Here is a 27127-nt window from a genome sequence, read left to right as displayed (position 1 = left end):
CCCCCACCGATCCCGAGTGTCGAGTGTCTTTCTGAGTCGGCAAAACCCCGCGTGTGAGCCAGACTGTTTGAAAAAGCCACCAGTTTGTAAGGCTGACTCCTTGTGCAAGACCCTGAGTGTGAGGATGGCTGTGTGAGAGGGAAAAGCCGAGAGTGTGAGACCTGAGTGTGAGAGAGAGAAAAATTGGGTGTGTAGGGGTGACCAAGCATGTGGCACCCCATGTGTGAGGGAGGCAGTGAAGGCGATTGTGAGTGTAAGCAACGGTGTGTGAAGACTGAAAGGCACTTGGGTCTGTGACTGTTGAGGCTGGTGAGCTTACTCCAAGGACAAGACTGCTGGTGAGAGACCCTGAGAGGGAGAAGGGCTGAGAGTGCAAGGTGGCAGGTGTGAATGTGGGTGTGAAGCTTCTTGGGACTGCTGGTTTGGATGGGTGTTGGGGCTTAGAGTGCCGGGACATTGGAGCTCAGGAACTGGGTGGTCTTGTAGCTCTTTTGAGTGTCTTCATAGTTTGTCATTTCCCGTCAAAAAGTGTCAGATGTTTGTGGAACATTCTGAAAAGTATACTGAGCACTAAGCCAAAAGTCTGATCTCCATGTTGTGTAACGGGCAGTATAAATAGAAATCAACATTTAACAGACGTCTTGGAGAACTTCTGAACACTGGTCTGTGTGCTTGGTGAGGGATGAAAAGAATTCATTGTCTCTGCCTTTGGTGTTGGGGAACCCCCCCCAGCTTTGACCTGCTAGTCTAGCAGAGCTGTAGCAGAATGCTCAGCAGGCTAGTGCCTTATTTCTGAGAACTGCTCCCTGATTTGAAGATCTGGCAGGAGCAGACATAAAGTCTGCCACTGCTTCCTGAGGTCATTTTTACCTCTTTGCCTAGTGAGGCCCTTCAGGAAGCTACCACAGGCTTCCGACGTAGTGTGGGTCCACTGTGGTTTTATACTGGTTGCTTTTTTTTTGCCCTACTTTGGTCTCAGATTTGAGTTGTTTGATTTTCCTTTCCTTGCAAATAGGTGGAAAATCACAATCCTGCTGGGGATAAAGCCCTGTGGTACAGCTGGGTATGGTGTGGCAGGCCTTTAATCCCAGCATAGGAGGCAGAGGCAGGCTGATCTCTGTGAGTTTGAAGCCAGCCTGGTCTACATAACAAGTTTCAGGCCAGCTGGGACTCAAGGGAGACCCTGTCTCAAAAAGACCCAAAAAAAAAAAAAAAAAAAAATAGCTCTGTGGTACCATACTTGCCCACTATGGGCAAAGCCCTGGGTTTCACCCTGGAGCCTCAACAAGAGAGAAAAAGAAAGAGACAAACAGAAAGAAAGTCACAAGCCTGATTTTCTCCTTCCTGCCTTCCTTATCTTTACCTCTTTTTATTTGGCTGTGGATAATTTGTTTTGCAGATTGAAAGGATATACTAATTATTTAAGTCTTAGAGTATCTTGGTAGAATAACTTTTCTGATCTCTTTGCGTTCTGCTGTAGTCTTTAATTTTTTTCAAAAGTTACACAAATAATGCTCATGTAACCTCGGACTCCCTAGCAAAATAACTGTCTAGACTTACATGAATTGAGACGACCAGGCTAGTTTTCTGACACATTTGGGCTGTTTCTGTGTGGTAGAGTTCAGTAATTGGGGGCTGCCTTTAAAGGGTATGTAAAATGTAGATTTTACAGGAGGAAATAGCCTAATGATTATTAGGTTAATTGTTTGATAAGTTATCTCTTTTTCTTTGTTACAGAGATTAAATGACTCAAACAGAGAAGTGGAATTAGCCCTTGATTTATTTTCTTCTCGGTACCTGACCCATGGTGAAACAGCTTATAAAAGTGTGATTTTTCACTTACTTTGTGACAGGTGAATATTGATTGTTGCTCTGTTCTTTATAGCTTTCTTTGGTCTTTGATCTATAAAAATGAATCTTTAGTTATTCGCATAGTTTGTGAATATGAAACTAGTAAATTGAGTGTCATAAAATTTGGGGGCCTTCTGGAGTGCCTGTGCAAGAGGCTTGGGAGGTGAGATCGGTGGCCAGAGTTAAGACTCTGGGGGCTCGTATCTCTCACAAGTCCACTTTATTAGAAGTTCAACAAGTTTTTATATAGAAAAGGAACTCGCAGTTACTTATGGCTTTGTATTTGCGTACAAAGGATCAGAACATAATTAGATGAAAAAAGAACAGTAACTTTTAGCTGGTGTAAGCTAAGGCCTTTACAAAGCAGGATGTTTAGACCTTATTTAGGGTTATTGTGTGTATCTGATGATGTATTGATCAAGATGTTTAGTTTCTCAGGACTTGGAAGTTAAGATGCCTCTCCTAGAATAAGGAACACAGTCAGCCCTTTTGATCTGGCCAACTTCCTCTCCTAATCATGCAGTGTTCCACATGTTGGTCCTGAGGTTCCATAGGTCCTGCGGTTCCACATGTCAGCCCTGAGACTGCGTTCAGGGTCTCACCCATAAGTAGAGCTTGTGGTTTGGTCTCCCAGTCTCAGGTTCTACTCTACTTGCAGGCCATCCTAATCTTCAACAGTAAAAATCGTTAACTCTTGGGGTAAGGATGGCTCAGCAAGTTACAGTGCTTAATGTTGAGTCTGATGACCTGAGTTTGATCCCCAAGACCCACAGGATGGAATGAGTGAACTTACTCCCACAAGTTGTCCTTTGACCTTGGTACATGCATCCACATACATGCACACACACATACAAAATATATAAATGTAAGGTAAAAAAAAACCATTAACTTATTACATGTTATGAAAGACTGTAATTTATTATGTAAATTATGTATTTATATGTGGTTTTTTTGAGACATGTAGCCCAGGCTGTCATCAAACTCTGAGCTAAAGATGACCATCCTCCCAAGTACTGAGATTACAGGTCTGAGCTACCATGCCCAGCTCTATTTTGTATGTTTTTTAAAAGAGTAATTCTGGTGGCTTATGTAATATAAATATTTAAGATATTTATAATGAAGTTGTTAAAAAGAAATAGGTAGCTGGGCATGGTGGCTATTCCTAATACTTGGGAGACTGAGGTAGGAGGTTAAGGAAGCTCTAGCCTAAACTATATAGTGAGTTAGTTCCATGTCAGCCTGAGTTGCAAGGCAGACTCTTTTTCAAGAAAACCAAACGAAACCAAAGCCATGGGAAAGACTATGTAGCAGATACTGTTGAAGTAAAGATATCTCCATTGTGATTGGGAGCTAAATTGAATCTTGAGTTTACTGGTATTCTAGATAAAATACAAGCATAAATGTATTTGTAACCTTTGTAATTGTTTTTTGATATTTATTTTTTCTAAAAATTGCATATTATAGTTTCCTCTTTAAATTTTCATTAGGAACTTTTAGGGGTTTGGAGGCTTGGTAAACTCCTTTACTATCTGTGGGAGCCTGGAAAATAGGAGGAAAACCTGTTAGAAAACTGCATTGTATTTTTTTGCTTTTGGTGGGGGTCAGGGTTGGGTGTTGAACTTGCTGAGGTCTCATGCCTGAAACCTACTAAATAAGCACTCTTCTACAGAGTCACACTCCCAGCCCCTGTGATGGGTCTTTATAAACATGGTGTAATACTGCTTTTTCAAGATAGACCCTTTTTAAGTTACACTGAGTGATTTCATGGAAATTGTTTTTAACAGTGATTTAAGAGATTTCAGGGTGTTGGGAAGCGCCTGAGACTGATAACTATGTATGATTCTCTTATACTGGTTTATTTTAATTACTGCTAAAAATACTGAAGGCAGTTAACCCAGGAGGGTGATTTGGTAGAATTTTGATGACCCTCTTCTAAAACCAAGTTACCTAGATATGAGGTATTGGCTTAATGATGGGCCCTTAAACAGCAATTTTCATCCCACTGTTGCAGAGGGTCTGCAGCTCTATCTACTCTGTGGGGACGGGATAGACAATGCCTCTGACACAGGTATGGACTCCCTTTTTTAGGCATATGTAGTACTATTATAACTATCAATGCAAATGAATAAAAGGCATAACTGTAGTCATAGTAACTTTTGTCATTATTATTATTATTATTATTATTATTATCTTTGAGACATGGTCTCCCTGTAGCTCCAGCTGGCCTGGAACTCACTATGTAGACCAGGCTGGCCTTGGTTTCACAGAAATCCACCTGTTTCAGCCTCTGGAGTGCTGGGATTAAAGGTGTGCCCCACCATGCCTAGCTTGTCATTATTTTTCTTCCTTTATCAGCTTTTATCTGAAAAACAAGAACACTGACAGTTATATATAGTGAGTTAGTTCCATGTCAGCCTGAGTTGATTTATATATTGGTGTTCTTGGACAGCTTGACTTCTGGTTCAGAGATACTCTCTCAAAAGGAAAAAAAATAACAAACCACCCCCCCCATTCATATTGTGTATGTATATAGTTATTTTGAGACTGGGTCTCACTGTGTAGCACTGATTGGCCTCAAATTCACAGAGATTCGCCTGCCTCTACCTCTCAAGTGGCTGAGTTTAAAGGCATGTGCCACCACACTCAGCTATGTTTTTATATTTAAAGTGAGTTTCCTATAGACTGCATATTGGGATTTGCTTTGTTATCCAGCCTAATAGTGTCAGCAATACCTTTTACTTGGTGTATTTAGATCATTTACATTTAATATAATTACATAATTGGATAAAATCTGCCTTTTTAGCTAGACTTGGTGATACACACCTAGAGTTCAGCACTTGGAATGCAGAGGCAGGAGGATCACTGCACTGCAAGTTTGAGTCCAGTCCGCTATACAGATATGAGTCATCACACCCAACTCTCTGCTGTGGCTTATTATTTATACCTCTTAATTTTTAAATTGTTGGTCTAATTTTATAGTGTAAATCTTTTATCCCCCCACCCCCCCAATCAAACCTAGGGCCATAATTATACATGCTTTGTGTTTTTGGTTTTTGGGGGTTTTTTTGGGGTCTTTTTGAGACAGGATTTCCCTGTAGCCCCAGCTGACCTGGAACTCACTATGTAGACCAGGCTGGCCTCGAACTCGTAGAGATCCACCAACCTCTGCCTCCTGAGTGCTGGGATTACTATGCCCTGCAGTCAACTTGTTTTTTGAGACAGGGTGTCTCTTGGTTACACAGGAAGAAGCACTGAGCTATCTCCCAAGTCCTTTTCTGTTTTTTGTTGTTGTTATTGTTCTTATTGTTGTTTCTTTGCTTTTTTATTTTCCTCCCTCCCTCCCTCCCTCCCTCCCTCAAGGCTATTTCTCCCTCCTTTCATGAGATTTTACTGTTATACAGACTGGTCTTGAACTCTTGGGCTTAAGTGATCCTCCTGCTTCAGGCTTCTCAGAAGCCAGGACTACAGGCGTGGGCCACTGCGTCTGGCTCCCTGTCATAGTTATTTTTAAATTGTCTGTTTCTAATATCTGGATCATCTCTAAGTCTGGTCATGTTGATTACCTTGCCTCTTAATAGAGTGTTGCTTTTCTTGCCCTGTTTCTTTGCTTATAATTTGTTAGTGGTTACCTTAGTATGTAGAACAGTAGAAAATTGAGGTATATAATATTTATTCTGGTAAATGGGTATGCTTTTTCTTTTGCAGGGTTGCTGATACAAGAGTTTAGTCATTTATAAGGAGCTGAATCATGTTTAGGTTTTGTTGTTGGTATGGTTGCCTTAGGTAACCTTGCCTTCAAATTCTTCTGGCATTGCCTTATGCTTACGGTTGGATGGCTTTGCTGGATGGAAGACTTTTTCTCAGACTATTTTCTACCTCAACTTTAGCCTTTCTTAGTACACAGTCTACTACACTCTGAGTTACGGTATACTGCTGTTGCTTTTTCCTGGGTGCTTGCCAAACTCCTGGGTAGGGAGCAGGGAGGCTCTCTGTTGTGCTCCTCAGCCTCAATCTCAGGGGATGTTTCCTTTAGTCTTAGAGGGGTGGATCTTTCTGGGTTATTCTGTCTTGGTGAAGGTAGGACTTCTTACTGGTTTTGACTAGAATTTCCTGTCCCTTGTTCAGGCACAAAGGCTTTTTGTTGTTGTTAATTTCTTTCTTATGGTTTTTGAGACTGTATAAATTATCTCTTAGCCGGGCTTGGTGGCACATGCCTTTAGTCCCAGCTCTCGGGAGGCAGAGACAGATCTCTGTGAGTTTGAGGCCAGCCTAGACTACATAGTGAGTTCCAGGCTAGCTGGAACTATTGGGAGACCCTGTCTCAAAAAGACAAAATAAACACAACAACAAGAAAACCAAACAAGTTATCTCTTAATCTTTCAAGAATCTGGCCCAACTTTATCATCATTCCCTGAACCTCTTTTTTTTTTTTTTTTTTTTGTTGAGACGGGGTCTCAATATGTAGCCCTGACTGGCCTAGAACTCCCTATGTAGACCAGGCTGGCCTCAGCCTCACAGATATATCTACCTGCCTCTGCTTCTCGAGTACTGGGATTAAGGGTGTGAGCCACCATACTCCTCCTTTTATAGTTTTTTAAAATTACATTTATTTATGCGTGTATATCTGAAGGGTAGAAGATAACTTGATGGCAGTCAGTTGTCTACCATGTGGATTTTGGGCATCAAACTTAGGCCATCAGGCTTGGTGGCAAATGCCTTTACCTGTTGAGCCATCTTGCTGGCCCAAGCCTTCACATTTTGTTGAAGAGTTTCATATTGTCTAGTTTAACACACACAGAAGGTCAGTGAGGTTGTTGGGAAGAGTAGCTGAAGGTCAGAGAAGGGTGAGTGAATTCTGGTCTCTGATTATGACCTTTCTGATCTCATGTCCTCATTTCTACCTGATTGTACTGGGAGGACATGATCCATGCTCATAACAATTTTATTCATTGAGATGTCTCCAGTATAGAACAAAGCATACTATAGATGCTTGGCAGATTTTCCTAGGGACATGTGAAGTGAGGTTTAGATTTAGAGGAAAGGACAAGAATGGCCTTTGAGTTTTATGGCCAAATCAGCCTGGGATTTAGTCATCAGCCCTTAGGGAGCTTTCTATAGTTACTTTACAATTTTGCTCTTCGGTATAAAAAAATAGGGACTTTAATTATTTTTGCTAAGGACAGGCTTCTAGTGACAATTACATTTTGTTACTGAATAAAGAAAAAAAGCCTCAACTCTTCTCCCTTGGATGTGACTCTGCTTTTCTCCTTGACACAGGACCTAAACTCCATCAGGACCCTTGTCTCTTATTTTGGTGCTGGAACCAAGAGTCTGAGTAAATAAGGCCACTTCAATAGTTTATCTAGTCTATCAAACACACTTAAAAAGTCACATTAGACATGGTAGTGTCAGATTGCATAGGTACAAAAGGAATACCTGATAGCTAGAGGAAGCTGGAGTGAAGCTGGAATGGTCACTAGGATCAGGCTTTACCCCCTGTCTCTGTTGAGTTAGGTAGAAAAGGCACCCTGCAGGTCTCCTTGCACTTCTCTTCCATGAGAATATGAGAAGGGACTCCCAGCTGTTTACTGGATTTGTTCCCATGGAAGCTTGGCCTCACCTGACAGACATGTGAAAACAAATATGCTCCCACATGCCTGCATAGGGAAACATGCATAGCTTGGTGCCAGGAGTGAAAGAAAAGCGCTTTCTAAAAGCTTAGCCTCATTAAAGCAGAGGTAGGCTAGCCCTACTTTTCTGGGACTTCGAAAGACTGCTTATGCCCCAGAGAAGCTTTTTCGCTTGAGTTCAGGTCCATATAGACTCTTGGACTGCAATTGGGACAGGTAAGACAGGACTTTGGGGTGCGGTCTGTGGAGATCAGAGTTTTCCATGAGCACGTTTTACTCTCAGAAGACTGTGATTCCGTTACTCTGAGCCCTATGAAGCCAGGATCTGATTTCATATATATATATAAATTTTATATTTTTTTCTCTTTTTAAAAGGGTCTCACTGTGTAGTCCAGGCTGACTTTGAACCCTGTGATCCCTTTGCCTTAGCCTCCCTAAGTGCTGGAATTACAGATATGTGCTACTCTGCCCAGCTTTGTATCTTTGCTGAGTAGAGACTTCTGGAAAGATGGAGTACTGATCTCAGTCTTATCTTTGGAAGTTATCCATGTAGTCTTTAAGGATTAACTTCTGGGTGATAATTATATGGCCTACCACATTCCTTTCTCAGGGTGAGAGGAGTGAGGTGAGCTCAGGGGTCTGACTCTTGACCCATATAGAATTTGAGGAAAGGGAGAAGTGTCAGTCTAGGCACAATGTCAAGACATTGCTTATCTTCTTTTAACAGAGCTTTCTTAGGTAGGTTAGTGTATAATCTACCTTCCATGGGGTTGGTTTAACTCTGATCCAAAGGTTGTGTGTGTGTGTGTGTCTGTGTCTCAGTATATCTGCACACACTCCTTGAGAACTATTTTGGGAGATTCTCTGTACAGCCCCAGATAGTAGTGAGGAGCATGCTGATAATCTTGTATTCTGTTTCTTTTGGATACTTGGGGAAGAATCAGCAAGCAGTAATGTGGGGGCTAAGGTGGGTGTTGTGAACATAGTGATGCTTGGGTATGTGTTTTCATGAAGCCCCCTTGGTCCAGTCTCTGTAATAATGATATGCTTTTTAAAAAATATTTTATTATTTTTAGTTTATATGTGTATTGCCTGCATGTATGGAAGTGTACCTGTGTTGTGCAATGCCCGTGGAGGTCAGAAGAGGGCGTCAGATCCCCTAGAGCTGGAGTTACAGACAGCTGTTAGCTGCCATGTGGGTGCTGGGATCCTACTGAGCCATCTCTCCAGCCCCAGCTTTTAAAAAAACAAACAAACAAAAAACCAAGGCTTTATTCTGTAGGCCTGGAACCTCAGGGTCTTCCTATAGCCCCAGCTGGCCTGGCACTCACTAGGTAGATCAAGCTGGCCTGGAACTCACAGAGATCCACCTGCTCCTGCCTCCTGAGTGCAGGGACCAAAGGCGTGTGCCACGACGCCCAGCATGGATCCTAGGATCTTCTTGCCTTAACTTATGAATGCTCAGAATACATGTGTATTCCACCATACACCTGGCTGTAAAGTGATATACTCTTATCTTAGCATCTTCTTAACCCTTCTTTCCACTTCTCGTGACCTTTGCCTATATGAGCTGAACCCTGTAGAAGACCCTCTCTATGTAGAGCTGAGTGGACAGGATTGCCTGGTATGGACAGTGAAAAAAAAAGGTCTCTTAGGCCCATGAGGGCTATGCATTTGCTGCACGGAGTCTGGTTTTCTCTAAAGGGGCAGGTTTGTGGGTTTTAAGCTTTTAAGAACAGAGCAAAACGAGGGAGAATCTGCTGTGGACAAACACAGTCCTGCCCTACCCTGCCCTATAAAAAGGGATCTCTTGTAAATTGCCCTAAGGTTAGGCCTGAGCTCTCATGTTGTCTTTCTCAGGAGCAATGGAAGTTTGCCTACCTCCATTTCCCTGTGTCCTGTGGTGAGAACTGAGACAGGCCTATTGTGTGGTATTTGTGGCATGCTCTCCCTTGGCAGGTGGTAGGTAGGGAAATCTGCCCTACTGGCAGGCCTAACTAACTAAGCTTTATCAGCTCCTGCCTGCCCTAGACTTGACATACTTGTTTTCTTTGCCAGGCCACAGTACACACAGGTGTACAGGAATCATTTACCATGGAAGCCAGGGAGCTTGGGAGTCCCACGCCCACCTACCACCTTCTCCCTGAGGCCAGCCAGCACAGGGTAAAAGAAGATGCCAGCTTACCACCTGGAGGGTCTCCAGAAACTATGCAGCTGAAGAAGGAGATCTCCCTGCTGAATGGAGTCAGCTTGGTGGTGGGCAACATGATCGGCTCAGGGATCTTTGTCTCACCCAAGGGAGTGCTAGCCCATACTGCTTCCTATGGATTGTCACTACTGGTGTGGGCCATTGGTGGGCTTTTCTCTGTTGTGGGTGCCCTTTGCTATGCAGAACTGGGGACCACCATCACCAAGTCAGGGGCCAGCTATGCTTATATTCTAGAGGCCTTTGGGGGCTTCATTGCCTTCATCCGTCTGTGGGCCTCACTGCTAATTGTTGAGCCCACCAGTCAGGCCATCATTGCCATCACCTTCGCCAACTACATCATCCAGCCTTCCTTCCCCACTTGTAATCCCCCATATGCTGCCTGCCGACTCCTTGCTGCTGCTTGCATATGTAAGTATGGGGGTGGGGTGGGCGTCCTATGTGAGGGTGTAGCGTGCCCTATTGTATGAGTATCTGATATTTGAATATTATACTTTGTTCTTTTGAGAGGCATGAGGCACCATACCTTTTGAAAAAATAATATTACCACTTATTTGGTCCTGAGAGGTACGTAAGTATAAAAGGTGGAGATGGGAAAGTTTGAATCGTTCAAACTTGGGGCCTCAGGTTCCTCTTACTCTTGGCTGTCCCATATTCTGCTCCCTACTGAGACAGGTTGGTGCATGTCTTATGTTTGTCTTACCAAGTGATTCAGGGGGCCAGGTGTTTTGAATGGTGTCAATTCAACATCACCATTTGTAACTTGACTAAGAAAAGAAGTCGGAGCCCTCAGCTTTTCATTAGAAACTAGTTTAAAGGCACTAGTGAGGAAATAGTTTTCTCTAGATGATGGGGGTCTCAAGGCCTACAGGACATTGTCCTTCCTGTCACTGTCACTCTGTGGCCTTTTCTAAGCAATAAGCACTAACACCCAAATGGGTTTTTCCTATGGTAGATTTGTAAACAAGCTTTGCCTGCTGCCACTGAGGGGATGCTAGCTTCCACTCTGTATTTACGCTTTTGATAACAAAGCATGAGAGACCCCAGGGGATTCCCTATTTATTTATTTTCTCTTATGGAGTAGACAAAAAGATATTCTTTGTGAAATCCCTGAAAGGAGAAAAAATTGCTATGAATTTACCCAGCGAGCAGAGCTAGTTCTTTAGCTAGCCCAGATTTTCTTGTCTTTTTTATCACTGCACTGCCAGAGGTACTTAATTATATTCTGTCTTTTCTTTATCTCTGCTTGTAAAAACTTTGGCTGCATACATAGTTTATCCACAGTGTTAAAAATAGACCAAGGGTACCTTGGAATTAGCAAAAATGAATCGTACTATGCCTCCTGACTTCAGGGGCTTTGTTAGGGGTAAACAATACAGGTAATCCCTCCGTATTTTTGAGACCTGGGGAAACACATACCCCTGGAAGGAGGAAGGATGGTGAAGTCAGCTATATGTCTTTTCTTTTTCAGTTGTGTGTCTCATAGGCTTTGACCATACAGCTTCTGGCCTTGTTGAGATAGTTTTTTTTTTTTTTTTTGGTCTTTTTGAGACAGGGTCTCCCTGTAGCCCCAGCTGTCCTGGAACTCACTATGTAGACCAGGCTGGCCTTGAACTCACAGAGATCTGCCTGCCTCTGCCTCCTGAGTGCTAGGATTAAAGGTGTGCGCCACCATGCCTGGCTAAAGACAATAGTCTTATAAGCCAAGCATGGTAGCCCACTCCTATAGTGTTAGTACTTAGGAGACTGAGGCAAGAGGGTTGCCACAAATTTGAGGCTACCCTGGGCTACATATTGAGTAACAGACCAGCCATGGCTACATAGTGAGACCCTGTCTCAAAAAATAGAAGGAAAGCAAGCAAGCAAGCAAGCAAGCAAGCAAGCTAGCTAGGTATGATTGTATGCTATTAATCCCAGCACTTGGGAGGTAGAGACAAATGGTTCTCTTAAGTTCCAGGCCAGCCTGGGCTGCAGAGTAAGAAATAAGTAAATAAATCAATACTAGCTGGGCATGGTGGTGTATGCCTTTAATCCCAGCACTCAGGAGGCAGAGGCAGGTGGATCTCTGTGAGTTCAAGGCCAGCCTGGTCTACTTAGTGAGTTCCAGGACAGCTGGGGCTACAGGGAGACACTGTCTCAAAAAGTACAACAACAAAAAAATCAATACTAAGCAGGCCTAACAAATCCATCCCATGGGCCACCAGCCTTTCCCCATAGTTGGTTGTGTGGAGACTTCCTGGGTCTTTCATTCTGGAGTGAAATTTTGTCTAGCCTGGCATGTCTGTAACTTCTTTATGCAATCTTCCAACCAACAAGGTGGACTCCTTTTGTGTTTCAATTTCAAAACATCATTCTCCTGTCCTATGCAAGCTTCAAACCTTCATGATTTATGTCTCTTGAGATCGTGTTGCTTCCAATGCCATTCCTACCCTTCTAGTATATCCTAGCTCTGTTTAAAGCCTGGGTCAATGACCTCTAAGTTCCAAGAAGGGAAATAAATGGAATCCTAAAGCCTAGTCAGTCAGAATGCAACATGGTTTTATATCTTAATCTTCTGACAAGTTCCTGCCCTCAGACCTGAACTCTGGAAATGTCTGAGTTCCAGTCCTGAGAAATCTGGGTCTAAGATCAAGGGGTTGCAACTGGTTAAGAGCCTTGTCAATAGAATTCCCAAGGTATCACAGGATTTCATACCACAGGAGACAGGGAGCACATTCATGTGGCTCTGGTCTCTTCCTATTTTTTAAAAGTATTTATAACTTTGCAAAGTAATGGGTTTCATTATGGTATTTGTAAATGTATATAATGAATTTTATCATATTGCCTCTATGTTCTCTCTGTTCTCATTCCCTAACACATTTTTAAAAATAATTTTGAATGAATTATCAGCATTTGAAAAATCAGAGTTTATATGGGTGTAGTGCCAAATACCTATAAATGTCGACATTTAGAAGGCTGAGAAAGGAAGATTTCTTGAGTTCAGGGCCATTCTGGGTTATATAGTATCAGGCCAGCCTCAGGCTGCATAGCAAGACCATGTCTTAAAAAAAACAAAACAAAAAAATGCAATAGAAGCAAAGAAAAATTAGAATGTCCATTTTCTCTTGAACCCAAATTCCTGCCTCAGGCAGTCAGCTGATTTTGAACAGCTGTTGCTAACCTTTAAGTGGAATATATGCTCCCTAGTCTACTGTAGTCTTTGGCATCCACTTATTTTATACCCAGACTTTCTTGTCTTTCTCATTTTATTACTTTTTAAAGAACGATTGATTTATTTATATTTTATATGTGTGAGTGTTTTGCTTTCATGTATGTAAATGTGCCATGTGCCCACAGAGGCTAGAAGAGGGTGTTAGATCTCCTAGAACTGGAGTTACAGATGGATGTTAGCTGCCATGTGGGTGCTGAGAACTGAACCCAGGTCAGGAAGAGCAACCAGTGCTCTTAACTGCTGAGGCATCTCCCCAGCCCCTATTTTTAGTTTTAATGGAAGAGCAGTAAGCACTCTTAAGTGCTGAGCCAGCTTCCTAGCCCCCATATTTGTATTACTTTCTTGACCCTTGAAGGCATTGCTGCTTTAGTCCCTGTCTTTACATCTGTACTCTACCCCATTCCCCAGTTACATTAGCAGGGAAATCCAAGTAATACTGGGGGTAATTCAGATTGTCCTAGAGCAGTAGTTCTCAGTAGGAGGTGAGTTTGGGTTGCATGGGGCATGTGGCATGGCATGGAGACATTTTGAGGGTATCTGATGGCTAGAGGCCAGAAGTACTGCTGAACATCCTGCTAAACAGGGGCTATAGATTTATCTGACCCAAAATGTCAGTTGTGCTGCAGATGGGAAGCTGTCTTGAAGATGTGCCTTGTGATCTTGGAATTTTCAGTGCTGGGTGGGCCTTAGGCTGCTTAGGGGCTCTTAAATACTTATGGAACTGTAGTAGAAAAATGATTTCTTTTCCTTTTTGTTTGTGGTACTGAGATTACAGTTGTAGACCCCTACAACTGGCAAAATAATCGTTCTTTTTTTTCATTTTCTTAAAGAAAATTAAGAAAACATTGGTGGGGTTTTTGTTGTTGTTGTTTTGGGGTTTTTTTGTTTGTTTTGAGACAGGGGATCTGTAGTTACAGCTGGCCTGGAACTCATATATATGTAGACCAGCCTAGTCCCAATTGCACAGAGATCCACCTGCCTCTGCCTCCCCAGTGCTGAAATTAAAGGTGTTTGCCATCATGCCCAACTTTGTTTTGAAATTTTTAATTGCATTGATTTATTTATGTATATTTGTACACATGTGCATGCCGTGGCACGTGTATGAAGGTCAAGGGACAACTTTCAGGGGTAGGTTCTCTCATCTTCTACCATGAGAGTCCCAGGGACTGAAACTTAGGTCCTCAGTCTTGGCAGCAAGCATCTTTACCTGCTGAGCCATCTTGCTGGCCCAATCTTGAACTCCTAATCCTCCAGCCTTTACCTCCAAGCTCTAGGATTACATGCAAGTATAGCCACCACATCTAACTTTGATCTTTGTTGTTATTGTGTGTGATTGTGCTCCCCCTGACCATGAGTACTCCCCAGAAACATCTAGTGTGTGTGAGGTTTTGGAAGGTTCCCACTGCTCCACTTGTGGGAATAGGGAGCTGTGACTCAGCATAGAGGGGGCTTGCAGCTGTAGATTGCCTTGCTGCCTCCTTGTCAAGGGAAGAATGTGTGAGAGAGGCTCTGCTCCATCGGGAAGTACATTTGTTATTCAGAACTGATTTGGGTTTAAACATACAACAGAAAATCCAAAGCAGCATGGCTGAAACATTGTTGGTTATATCTCCCACGTGTTAAGGGTGGTCTGGGAGGTAACTGTATGGAGCAGGTTCCTATCTTCTCTCTGACTACTCTGCTGTCCTCAGCCTCTGGTTTCTTGCTATGGCCCAGGATGACTCTCATGCTCTGGCTGTTATCTGTGTTGTAGCTGACAGGAAGGACAAAGAGCAAGGTACACCTTTGCCTTAAGAGGCACTTCCTGCAGTCTTATATGAAACATCTGCTCACATTCTTAGGGAAAAAATTGTTTGCTGATCTACCTATGGGAAAGGCTGGAAAATGCCTGTTTGGGACAGCCCTGACCAGCTGAAATTTCTGGAGAATTTAAGGAGAAGGGAAAACAGATACGGATGGTGACCAGCAGTCTCTGCCACAGAGGGACTTTGACGATTTGTTTCTGTCTTGGTGTTCATCCCAGATCTACAGTCAGATCTCAGCAACAAGCTCCCAGAAGGGCTGGGGCTATGACCCAGTGGTAGAGCAACTGCATAACATGTATAGCTGGGTTCAATCCCCAGAGCCACCAAAACAGACTAAAAGTAGGCATTCATCCTTGGAGACCTCAGTGTAGGTCCCATTCGCATTGATGTTGGGATTGTCTAATCAGAAGAAAGAAGGCTTGGAGGTTTGAGTTGTGGCAGTGGAATCTGAGCACCTGGCCTCCAGACTCAAGTCTAGAGAGTTGGATGGGCCTAGAGTATCTGGGAGGCATAAAGGGGTGTGGGTCGGATGGTGAAATTTTGTTTACTAGTTAGAAGCAGGAAATAATCAAGGGACTTGACTTCTACTGGAGCCTGTGTTCTTTGCAGGACTTAGCATGAGGCTAGCTGCCTAGGGCCAGCCTGTAAGAATGTACACTTTCAGATTCCTGCTCTTGATTCCCTGATAAGGAATACTCCTTAAATTTTGTGCCCTAGGCACCTGACTTCATCCTCCTGGTTCTGTTCTCTGGCTATATGTTGTGGCTTATTAGCTACTTTCATTGAGAAATACACCTAGGTGCAACATGAATAAGTCAAAATGTAAAAAGATACACCATAGAAGTAGGATTCCTTCCTCTCCAGCTTTCTTTAGTCTTCCTCTTGGTCATTGTTATCGACCAGGTGCTATTATACCCATCTAGCTGGCCTTTGGAATGGAGCCTGCAGGGACGTCCATGAACAGCGCATTAACTCATTAGTGAGTCTAGTAAATCGTTGTTTTCCCACTATGTGTTGTTATTTACTTGTGTGCAGAGAGGACCAAGGCTGCAGGAAAATTGCAGAAGAATGGAGAGAAGGCACAGAACTGAGACAGTGCCTGACATGTGGCTGAGTGGGGTATCACTCTCTTCTCCAACTTGGGGCTCCAAACTCAGTGAGCTTGGCTAGGACATTGTGATTCTTTCTCCTGTGGTATCTAATTTTTGGTCTCTCTTCTTTATCCCTCTTTCGGTCTCTGCCTTGTCTTTGTCTTGTCTCTGTTTCTATTTTCTTTCTGTGTTTGTATTTGTATTTCTGTCATCTTTTTCTCACAAGTTCATACCCTGCTTCTTTCTGTAGTCCTACTTTCTTCCTCTGCTTTTGGTTTTTGTTCTGCTGTTACTCAGGGCTTATATGTTTTTTGACTTACTGTGGTTCTTGACTCAGGGTAGCTAGCTTACTGCTTTTAGATAGATACACTTAGTATCATGACTCCATGTTCCTGGAAGATATGATCTCCTAAGCCTTGCTTGGGTACAATGTCAGGCTTGATCAGCTCTGATAGGTGAAGGAATGCAAATCCTAGGAAGGGGCTGGACAAGTACCTAAAAATGTTTACTATATTGCACTGGCGCCTGTGCCTGTTTAACTATAGATGAGAGCTGATCCAGGCTTAACCACAGGGAGGACTTTGTTCAGCAGGGTAGGTCTATGGGAAGACTCTCAGTACACATTTCTTTAGGCTTTTTCTCTTCCACTTGACTACTGTGTCACCAACCCCATATGATTGATTCATTGGGTGTCCCCAACCTCACATGATTGACTGGTGAGTACCTGTGGTATTTGCCAGCATATTAAGTGAAGCTCTTAAAAAACACCATATGCTCTGTCACATGTGGTCATTTTCACAGCTGGCCCTAGGTGCTATTCTTTGAGTAAAGGAAAGCCCACCTTTCAGACAAATGGCTTACCCCAGGGAATTGGCCATTGAATGAAAACCATCACTACCTGATTCCAACTGGGGTTCATCAGTCCCCCCTCTGCTGAGCAGTGAGCCTAAGAACACACTGTGCTGTTGCCCTCTTGAGAATTTGTGGTCTTGGGCAAACAAGACTCAGATACCTGAGGGAGAGATCTCCTGGAATCAGATGTCCTCAGGACTATAGTATTAGACACAAAGCTATGCTGTGAAGTGAAATGTGAAGAGAACTCAGGGAGAGACTTCCCTGTACATCTGAGAGATTTTCAGAGGGAGTGAGGGAGGGCTGAGCTAGACTTTGGAAGTGGATGTCAGTGGCTGTGGCAAGAGGAGGGGAGGACATGTGGATAAATAAGGAAGGTAGTAGAGTCTGACTAAAGCAGAAAGTGGGTAGGAGTATGTGCAGGTGGCCTGAAAGATGGGCCAGAGAGGTTTGTGGTTACTCTTTGAATCCCCCCCCCTTTTTTTTTTGACTAAGAGCAGTACTTAGACACATCACTATGTTCTTGCTATAGAAGCTTGAATATTGCTTTCATGTTCTACCTATAGATCAAAGCAGTCGTTATTTAGCAGGGACAGAGTTTTCTGTATGGTTTAAGCCTGGATCAGCTAACATAGTAGTTAACTGCCATCAGTGGCCTAAAACATATGTCACTGAGGTTCATGAGAAGTTTAAAGTCAACAGGTCTGACACGAGCCTCTCAGGCAGGCTTATTTCTCCATGGGCTTCCCTGAGACTTAGCAGGTTTACATGAGAATGGGGATGGGGAGATCATTTGGATTTGGGAATATGAGCTTGGGAATGATAGCCTCTCTCAGCCTCAGTTTCCTCACAGAAATACCTACATTTGGGGGTTTGGGAGGATTGATTGCAGGGATGTCTGTGAAATTGTCAAGAATATAATATACTTTTCCCTTTTTTTTGGTCTTTTTGTGACAGAGTCTCTCTGTACTGTTCCCAGCTGGCCTGAACTTGCTATGTAGACCAGGCTGGACTCTTAAGTGCTGGGACTAAAGGCGTGCACCACCACGCCCAACTAAGAATATAATAGACTTTTAAAAAAATACATTGTCTCTAATCGTAGGTGATCTATCATCTGCATTCAAATTTACCTCATTTATTAATGGGTCCTCTCTTGTTCCTACTATCTAATGTGACCATAGACAGGTCTTATGCCTCTTGTACTTTGGCACCTTGGAAGTCTGGTTGGGGAAGAGTGGGTGAGGTAGGGCCAAGCATTCTTGGTGCCGGGGAACATTTCCAAAAATGGTTTGGGTCCCCCGTTTAACTGTTCAGGTTCTCACTGAGCTGTTATTCCCTCTAACTTAGGTAATAAAGGCAGGAGAAATGCTTTCTGTAGAGAGGTTAGGGCCCTGTTCCCTCAGCTCAGTTCTGCCAGTGACATTATGGTTTTCCTTCTAGGTCTGCTGACATTTGTGAACTGTGCCTATGTCAAGTGGGGCACACGAATACAAGACATATTCACTTACGCCAAGGTCCTGGCACTCATTGCCATCATTGTCATGGGCCTTGTTAAACTGTGCCAGGGTAAGAAGGGCCTGAGGTGGGAAGAAGGGTGGATGTCTCCAGGAGTCTCTCTGGCTCCTTGCAGAGGATGTGGGGACTCTGCTAGCTTTATCACTTAGCATATTCTGTGTGCATGCTAGAGCATACTGTTGTGTGCAAGAGATGGTCATGAGTCTCTTTCTGAGCTTTGTTGGCCAACTGGACATGTCACGTTCTCTTCAGGGAGCATTTCAGGAAACCAGCCAAGGGCCTAGGTCGGAGCTCTTGAAACTTGGAGTATAATTTGATCAGAGTCTTCTCAGAAGATTGAGTAGCTCATGGTTTTGTCTGTAACTGCCAGGCAGTGAATAGGAAAACTTGGCCCTCCTAGAGCGGGATAATAGGGTGTGTATATGTGCTGGGGAAGTGAGGTGTTGGAGGGGTGGTGAGGAGGGCAGGCTGTATAAATATGTGGTCATTTTGCAGCATTTATTGTTTATCTGGACTTGTTCTCAGCATTTCTCCCAAAGCCAGCTCTCAGCAAAATGTTAAAATATTGTGATATGGGTAATATCTTTCCTGCATTGGCCTTTTCTCTTTTTCTTGTGCTGGGGATGGAACCAGGGTCTCTTGCATGATAAGTGAATGAACACTCTGCCACTCAGTTACATTCCCTAGTCCTTGGTGTTTTGAGGTATGGTCTTTTGTTTGTGTGTGGGAGGTGTTATTTTATTTTTATAATATCTGTATGGGTGTATTGCCTGCATATGTGTAAGTGTACCTGTGTTGTGTAATGCCCACAGAGGTCAGAAGAGGGTGTTGGATTTCCCTGGAACTGGAGTTACAGATGGTTGTTAGCTGCCATATGGGTACTGGGAATGGAACCCTGGTCCTCTGTAAGAGCAGCCAGTGCTACTGAGTGATCTCTGCAGCCCCTGTTTGTTTTTCAGACTATGTAGTTCTGACTGGCTTGAGATTTACTATGTAGACCAGACTGGTCTCAAACTCAAGAGATTCATATGCCCTTTGCCTCCCTAATGCTGAGATTAAAGGCATGAGCCATCATGTTTTGAGATGGGGTCTTGAAATGTATTTTGAGGGGCTTGTAATTCACCATCTGGTCCAGAGTGAGTGGCCTTGAACTTTTGATCCTTCTGCCACAGACTTTCAAGTGCTGGGGATTACAGGCATGTACCACCATGCAACGAAAGCTTTTCATTCCTAGATCAGAGCAGACTAAGGCTAACAGTCTTCCCAGGATGTCCTAAAGGATCTTTACCTAAGGATATCTCCATCATTTAACAGTTCTGTTCCCTGTGTCATCAGTCCCTAAACATAGCTATGTTTACCATCACCTTGGGGACCTGAGCCCTTTATCTTAAACCTATTGGTTTAAAGTCTAAAAAAGCTGTGTACTTTTTTGTGTGGTGCTGAGAATCAAACTGAAGGCTGTATTACATGCTTTACCCAGCCTGAAGTGCCCTAGGTAATTCTTAAGCATCTAGCCCAGAACCTTTGTGTACTCTTGCCAAGTAAGTACAGCTAGCCATCTAGATGTCTCTGGAGGAACAACCTGGAGTCAAGTTGGGTTACTGAGTAATCCTCCCTCCATGTATGCAGTGACTGCTGCCCCTGGAGGATAGGGATTTCCATTTCTCTTCACTTGTAGCACACATGCCCCTTTTGCCATATTGAGATTTGGGTCTAGGCTTTTTTCTTAATTTTTAAAAAATTTTTATGTGCATGCCTGTGTGTGCCCTGTGTGGGTACCTAAGGAAGCCAGAAGAGGGTGTTGGGGTCCACTGGAGCTGGAGTTACAGGTTATAAGCCACCTGACATACAAGGGACCCAAGCTCTGGTCCCCTGGAGTTAAGAATCACAGGCAGTTAGTTGGAATCCTCTCAAAGTGATCGCTGAACCATCTCTCCACCTTCTGAGTCTAGACTTTCTTCAGGGGGGCAATGACAAGCTCCCTTAGAAGGCTGAGTCTGGGTTAAAAAACAAAAAACAGAAACTCTCCTGTCAGATGTCTGTTCTTAGCAGCTAGGTGTCTATCCCCTGGTCTTTTAGGCCTGCAGTCTTTTCTAGACCTCTATAGAGAGAATGATGGTTACCTTGGCCTGGATTGGCTCTCTGAAGGGTGGTGTTGGCTCAGTGAGAGATAAGAAGACCTCAGTTCCTGTATAGCCCCTGATTTCCTGACCCAAGCAATCATACCACACTACACCTCCTGCAAATAGAGTCCTTTCTTGGAGGCTGATAAACCCACATAACTAAATTGTGCAGTGGCCTGAGCACAGACCTACTGGAAGGTGTGATTGTTAGTGAAATGACTGTTTTGTATGAAATGACAAGTGTTATAAAAATAGGAAGAAGTAATATGGCCTGTTGTGAGATCCCTTGCAGGAAGTAGAAATTCCTTAGGGTCTTGGTAGAAGTGTTGTCACCTCTGAGTGAAGGCAGGAATGCCTTTGTTTTTATGAGATTATCTAGTTTTACCAAAGAATGTAAACTTAACCTGAGGCAGTGGGCAGGGTGGTCTAGGGCTGGGAGTTTTTGGTTGTTGTTATTTTGGTATTAAATGTTTTTTTCTTCTTCTCCCTACCCTGTTTTTCCTTTACTTTTCTTTATTTTCCCTTTCTTTTATTCTTCTGTATCCTTCCCCTTCTCCATTTACCTTCCATTTCCCTTCCTTCTCCTTTATTGCTTCTCCCTGAACTCCCACCTGCCTCTGCCCCACAGGACAATCTGAGCACTTTCAGGATGCTTTTAAGAATTCCTCCTGGAACGCGGGAAGCCTCTCTCTTGCCCTCTACTCTGCCCTCTTCTCTTACTCAGGTTGGGACACCCTTAATTTTGTAACAGAAGAAATCAAAAATCCAGAAAGGTAAAGGCAAGATCACACTCTCCAACTTGGCTGGAACTCCTGCTGATGGTGGGCACACTCTTCCCATACCTCCTTCTGCTTCTCATCCCCTCTTCCTCTCCCTGCTACCCTTTCTCCAGTTAGGAGGGTGTGGGGCTAGGATTAGAGTGAGTATGGGGAAGCCCTTGGCTCTCACCCATGTCTTCACATTCTAGAACACCCAGGGTCCTTGGTAGAGGAGAGGTCTTTAGTGGGTAGCAGCAGACCCAGCTAAGGCTGAGGTGACAGGACCTTGCCCTGTTATGCATTATGCTGAGACTGCAGCCTGAGGTGCTGAAACTGACTCGGGGCCTACCAGGTCCCCAGCCTAGCCTCTAGTCCCCAGAGGTTAACCACTCCTTGCATTTATAAGGCCCTGCACGACTCATTCTGCCTAATGTGGTGATGATAAACTATTAATCATGAGCTATCTTCTCAGACAAAGTGTTCTTAGTGGAAAGAGCCCCAGGAGCATGGGATGCATACCCACTCTAGGGCACACAGGGAAGAAGATCCCATCTCAAAGACCTGGTGATCAGTGAACTATATTAAATGTTAGGAAAATCCCAGTGGGTATTTGATGAACCTTCATTCCTAGGGAAGGTTGGTTCTAGGAAGTCCTATCTCTCTTGTCCCGACAGAAATTTGCCCTTGGCCATTGGTATTTCTATGCCAATTGTGACACTTATCTACATCCTGACTAATGTGGCCTATTACACAGTGCTAAGCATTCAGGATGTCCTTACCAGTGATGCTGTGGCTGTGGTGAGTTTCTTGGGCTCCTCATTTGCTTGTGATCCTCATATCATGGGTATCTCATGATGGTTGTCTCCCCTGAATCACCCATTTTTTTTCTGTAGCCACTCTAGCTGTGCAGTGTGAGGGACAGGTCTACCTAGGACAAGGGGTGGGCAGCTTAGCAGTCACTGCCTTTGTTCTGCGATGTAGATTCAGGAGGTTTATGAAACCTTGTCTTCTGTTGAATGTCCCTTCTATGCTCTGCTTCCAGACATTTGCTGACCAGACATTTGGCATGTTCAGCTGGACCATCCCCGTTGCTGTTGCCCTTTCCTGCTTTGGGGGCCTCAATGCATCTATCTTTGCTTCATCAAGGTACTTTGGCTTTACTATTGATAGTAGACTGCAACATTTTATTTATTTTCTGTCTCTGAGATAAGGTCTTGCTATATTAACCCAGCGTGGTATGAAACTCATATATTGCTTAGGATGGCTTAAAAATCATGATCCTAGCCAGGCGTGGTGGTGCATGCCTTTAATCCCAGCACTTGGGAGGCAGAGGCAGGCAGATCTCTGTGAGTTCAAGGCCAGCCTGGTCTACATAGTGAATTCCAGGACAGCTGGGGCTCCAGGGAGACCCTGTCTCAAAAAGAAAAAAAAAAAAAAAAAATTATGATCCTCTTGTCTCAGTTTCCTGAGAAGATTATAAGCATGTGCCACTATGTCTGCTCTAACACAGTCACTTGTTTATTTACTTAATTTATTTATTTATGTAGATCAGGCTGCCTGGCCTCATGAATGTTGGGATTAAAGGCTTGGCCATTACACTCAAGAGATTTTGGCGATTTTTAATTGTTTGCTTTTGAGACAGTCTCATGTGGTCCAAGGTGACCTGTAACTCACATGGTAACTGAGGCTGACCTTGAATTCTTATTTCCCTAGTGTTATTATAGGCATGCGCTAACATAATGGTTTTTTTTCCCCTTCTGAGAAAGGATCTTGGCTGACTTGGTTCTTAGTGTATGGCCAGGCTGGCCTTGAAATCATGGCAGTCCTTCTGCCTCAGTCTCCTGTGTATATGTCTATATAACATAATTGCTTTTAAGAAAATTAATTTTCATCAGGACAGAGAGCAAGTGCTATTTTTACACTCAGAGTTCAGAAGCCAGTGAACACTAAAAATGGTTTATAGCCTGACATTCAGGAAAAAAAAAATATATATATATATTTTTGGTCTTTTTGAGACAGGGTCTCCCTGTAGCCTCAGCTGTCCTGGAACTCACTATATAGACCAGGCTGGCCTTGAACTCACAGAGATCTGCCTGTCTCTGCCTCCCAAGTGCTGGGATTAAAGGCATGTGCCACCACGCCCGGCCTTGTTTTGTTTTTTTGAGACAGGGTCTCCCAGTAGATCCTTCGAGCCTGAAACTTGCTATGTAGACCAGGTTGACCTCGAACTCACAGAGATCTGCCTGCCTTTGCCTCCCAAGTGCTGGGACTAAAGGTGTGCAGCCACCATGCCTGGCTTTTTTTTTTGGTCTTTTTGAGACAGAGTCTCCCTGTAGCCCCAGCTGACCTGGAATTCACTATGTAGACCAGGTTGACTTTAATCTCACAGAGATCCACCTGCCTCTGCCTCCTAAGTGCTGGGATTAAAGGCATGTGCCACCATGCCTGACTAAGAAAAGTAATTTTTAAGTGTGTGTGTGTGTGTGTGTGTGTGTGTATGTATGTGTATGAATGCAGGTGTTCAAGGAGGCTAGAAGAGGGCATTGGATCCTCTGGAGCTGGATTTATAGGAAGTTGTGAGCCACCTGACATGGGTTCTGGGAACCAAACTCAGGTCCTTTGCAAGATCAGTATGAGCTCTTAACACCCATCTTTGCAGCCCCAGTATGATGACTTTATTTAAAAAATGTCTGTGTAATCCCAGCTGAGTCAGGAGGATTTCAAGTTTGAAGCCAGCCTGGGCTACATAGGAGACCCTGTCTTTTAAAAAAGGCCATTCTGGTAGCTGTACATTTATAGTTTGTCAAAATAGAGGTAGCCCTGGTGGGATGGATTTGAATACTACTAGGTGGTGGTAGGGTGCTCTACCATAACGTAGCCCATCTGTGGGATGTTGGTGAGGTATCTGTGGTTGAGAAGTGAGAGTGCTGGTAGGTGATGGTAAAAGTGGAGTGCTTGGAGTAGTCAGTGGATAATGGTGGATGAGACATTCCTGGGTAGTGGTGAGGCGCTAACAGTTGAAGGAAGGTAGTAACATCTCTGGGTATTATGAGTAATGGGCCAGGCACATGTGGAGACAAACAGGCTGTACCCTCTTTTTCCTGGGGCTCTGAAGCTAGTTTTTCTGAGGAGTGTGACTAAGTAAAGGGCTACTGCTGACACATTCATATCCTTACAGGTTGTTTTTTGTGGGATCTCGTGAGGGCCACCTCCCAGACCTGCTGTCCATGATCCACATTGAACGCTTTACACCTGTGCCGGCTTTATTGTTCAATGTAAGCTCTGCTGGGAGAGTGTGGGTTGGGGTGGGTCTGTACAGGATTCCTTCTAATTCTAATGCTTTTTTTGGAGGGGGTGTCTTTTTGAGACAGGGTCTTCCTGTAGGCCCAGCTTGCCTAGAACTCACTATGTAGACCAGGCTGGCCTCGAACTCACAGAGATCTACCTGCTTCTGCCTCCCAAGTGCTGGGATTGAAGGCATGCACCACCATGCCTGGCTCACTATGCTGTTTTTTATGTCAAGATTTGAAGCACAGTTCATTGCCCTTTTTCATAGTGCTGGGGGATAGAACCCAAGACCTCATGTATGTTAGATAGGCATTCTTCTACTGTCCTATACTCCTAGCATGCTATTTATTCTTTCTCCCCTGGCTTCTAGACAAGACCTTCTTATGTAGTCTAGGTTGGCCTTGAACTTGAGATCTTCCTGCCTTAGCCAACCTTGTGTCTTTAGAATGGGCTGTTTTTAAGTCTCATATTGATAATTTTTGGGGAAAAATCAAGTGGGAGAAATTATTTTTGAAGTTTAAGCAAATCTGACCTTGCCCTGACTCTAGCCTCTGACTCCTGTCCTAGTATTCTTTCATACAAGAAGGCAAGTATTGTTATCCCTCTCTCAGAGTGGGTATGGATCCATTTTGCTGATCTGCCTTTCAAAAGCCCCAGATCAATGTAATGGTTCTGGAGGTAGTGCTTCCATTTGTATGCCAGGTGGTTGGGATCCAGGTCTAAAGAGCTCTCAGGGGAACAGTGTGATTCACATTGAGGTTGGCGTGGTGAAAGCTGTCTGCCATCAGAAAGGGAGAGGAGTCTGTTTTATTACTGAAATGCTGGCAACAAGGGGATCACTGAGTATAGTTAGAGGCAAAGATGTTGCCTTGAAGGTTAAAGTGTATAATGGATCTATCTGGTGTCATCAAGGGTCACTGAAAAGTCAGGAGTCGTCTGGTGATGCTGCATCAGAACTGACAAGACTGCTGGGTGATGTAGTCTCCTGAGGTTGCTAGAGGTAACGATGCTCACTTCTCTCCATCATCTACTCCACAGTGCACCATGACACTCATCTACCTCATTGTGGAGAATGTTTTCCTGCTCATCAACTACTTCAGCTTCAGCTACTGGTTCTTTGTGGGCTTGTCTGTTGTTGGACAACTCTACCTTCGCTGGAAAGAGCCCGATTGGCCTCGGCCTCTCAAGGTCAGCAATGTTTTAAAATAATTTTATTATTTTTATTTTATTAGTATATTGCCTGCATGTATGTAAGTGCACCTGTGTTGTGCAATGTCCTCAGGGGTCAGAAGAAGGTGTCAGATTCCCCTGGAATGGGAGTTATGGATGGTTGTTAGCTGCCATGTGGGTGCTGGGGATTGAACCTGGGTCCTCTGCAAGAGCAGCCAGTGCTTTTAACCCCTGAGCCATCTCTCAAGTCCCCAACTTTATTTTATTTTTTTTAAAGATAAGGCCTCATGAAGCCCAGATTAGCTTCAAACTATGTAGCTAAGGATGGCTCAAGGTCTGCAACTCTGTGCATACTAGAAGGGGTGGATTCCCTTCCTAAACCTCTTGCCCAGGTTGTGTTCTTTCATCCCACCCTACATAATCTTGCTTCTGCTTCCCTCCATTTCAGTTGAGCCTGTTTTTTCCCATCGTGTTCTGCCTATGCTCCGTGTTTCTGGTGACTGTGCCCCTCTACAGTGACACCATCAATTCCCTTATTGGCATTGGGATTGCCCTCTCTGGGGTCCCTGTCTACTTCTTAGGTGTTTACCTGCCAGAGTCCCAGAGGCCACTCTTTATTCGGAATGTTCTGGGTGAGTGTCTCTTTAACTCATTTGCTCATTGGCTGTGTGTACATGCTCACAGGTTAATGCAGAGGCTAACAATTCCCTGTACTACTGATAAGATTTGTTGTTGTTTGAGACAGGGTTTTTTTTTTTTTTTTTTCTGTAGGGTGGGGAAAGCCGGTCCAGCCAGACTCCGATCTGGGGGGTGGGGCTCTGCTACCCCCAACACACAGGGTATTATGTAAACTAGACTGACCTTGAACCTACTATGTAGCCGAGGATGGCCCTGAATTCCTGATCCTACTACCTCTACCTCTCAAGTGCTGGGATACAGGCATTTACCACCATGCCTATCTTAAAGCACTACCTCTTGACAGTGCAGTTCACCTGGGAAGAAAAGAAGTCATGTCTCAGACTCTGGCTGGGTATGGAATAGAAAAGAATATTATAGTTAGGGGCCAGGCTTATTGTACCCAAAGAACAGGTGGGAAGGGAGTCACAGATAATGCTTTCAGTTTAATGATAACTCAGATTGGAACTGTAGCGAAATGTGTTTGCTAAATCCTGTGCTTCTTATTTTCATTTAGGTACTATCACCAGAATAACCCAGAAGCTTTGCTTTTGTGTCCTGACTGAGCTAGATATAGCTGAAGAGAAAAATATTGAGAGGAAAACTAACTAGAAGCCAGAGATTACATTCCCTGAAGCCCAGAAGGCTGTGGCAATAGTCACCAAAGACCAGATGCTTAACCCTTCTGAATTAAAGGAGCTTGTTGGCCCACATTTTGTCAGGGGGCTCAGGGCCAATGCTCTCTCATTGGTAAGCTATGGGAAGATACTCAGGGATCAGGCCAACTTGAAGGTGGGGACTTCAGTGGGAGGGGAGTTTGAGGGGCAGGGGATTAGTTTAGTTTTGTTCTTGGTAGGTAGTAGCACCCTGGTTGGTAAGCTGCAGTAGGGGAGGAGGGAGTGCTAGGTTGATGGCTATGGGTCACAGTTCACAGCTATTTGCAGTTTAAACC

The 27127-nt window shown here is 43.9% G+C and overlaps 1 protein-coding gene across 5 annotated transcripts in view; it reads left to right on the top strand.

The window, feature by feature from the left end:
* Slc7a6 (solute carrier family 7 member 6) overlaps positions 1–26886 on the top strand; it is a 27368-nt gene extending 482 nt beyond the window's left edge. For 2 of the 5 annotated variants that reach the window (XM_008834020.2, XM_008834028.3), the window contains exons 2-12: positions 1738–1853; positions 3863–3919; positions 9540–10098; positions 18087–18212; positions 20913–21057; positions 21717–21840; positions 22085–22188; positions 24221–24317; positions 25369–25518; positions 25949–26132; positions 26693–26886. In XM_008834020.2, coding sequence (XP_008832242.1) covers positions 3905–3919; positions 9540–10098; positions 18087–18212; positions 20913–21057; positions 21717–21840; positions 22085–22188; positions 24221–24317; positions 25369–25518; positions 25949–26132; positions 26693–26787 — 1599 coding nt within the window. In that variant the 5' untranslated portion in view covers positions 1738–1853; positions 3863–3904 and the 3' untranslated portion in view covers positions 26788–26886. The remainder of the gene's footprint in view (positions 1–1737; positions 1854–3862; positions 3920–9539; positions 10099–18086; positions 18213–20912; positions 21058–21716; positions 21841–22084; positions 22189–24220; positions 24318–25368; positions 25519–25948; positions 26133–26692) is intronic. The other 3 variants (XM_008834034.2, XM_029563965.1, XM_029563971.1) reach the window with 2 other exon arrangements.
* The last annotated feature ends 241 nt before the right edge of the window (positions 26887–27127 follow it).

Source organism: Nannospalax galili, unplaced genomic scaffold, assembly GCF_000622305.1.
Source record: "Nannospalax galili isolate Female #2095 unplaced genomic scaffold, S.galili_v1.0 scaffold410, whole genome shotgun sequence".
Classification (NCBI taxonomy): domain Eukaryota; kingdom Metazoa; phylum Chordata; class Mammalia; order Rodentia; family Spalacidae; genus Nannospalax; species Nannospalax galili.
The sequence above is the reverse complement of the archived record's forward strand: the minus strand, read 5'-3'. Positions and strand labels throughout refer to the sequence as shown.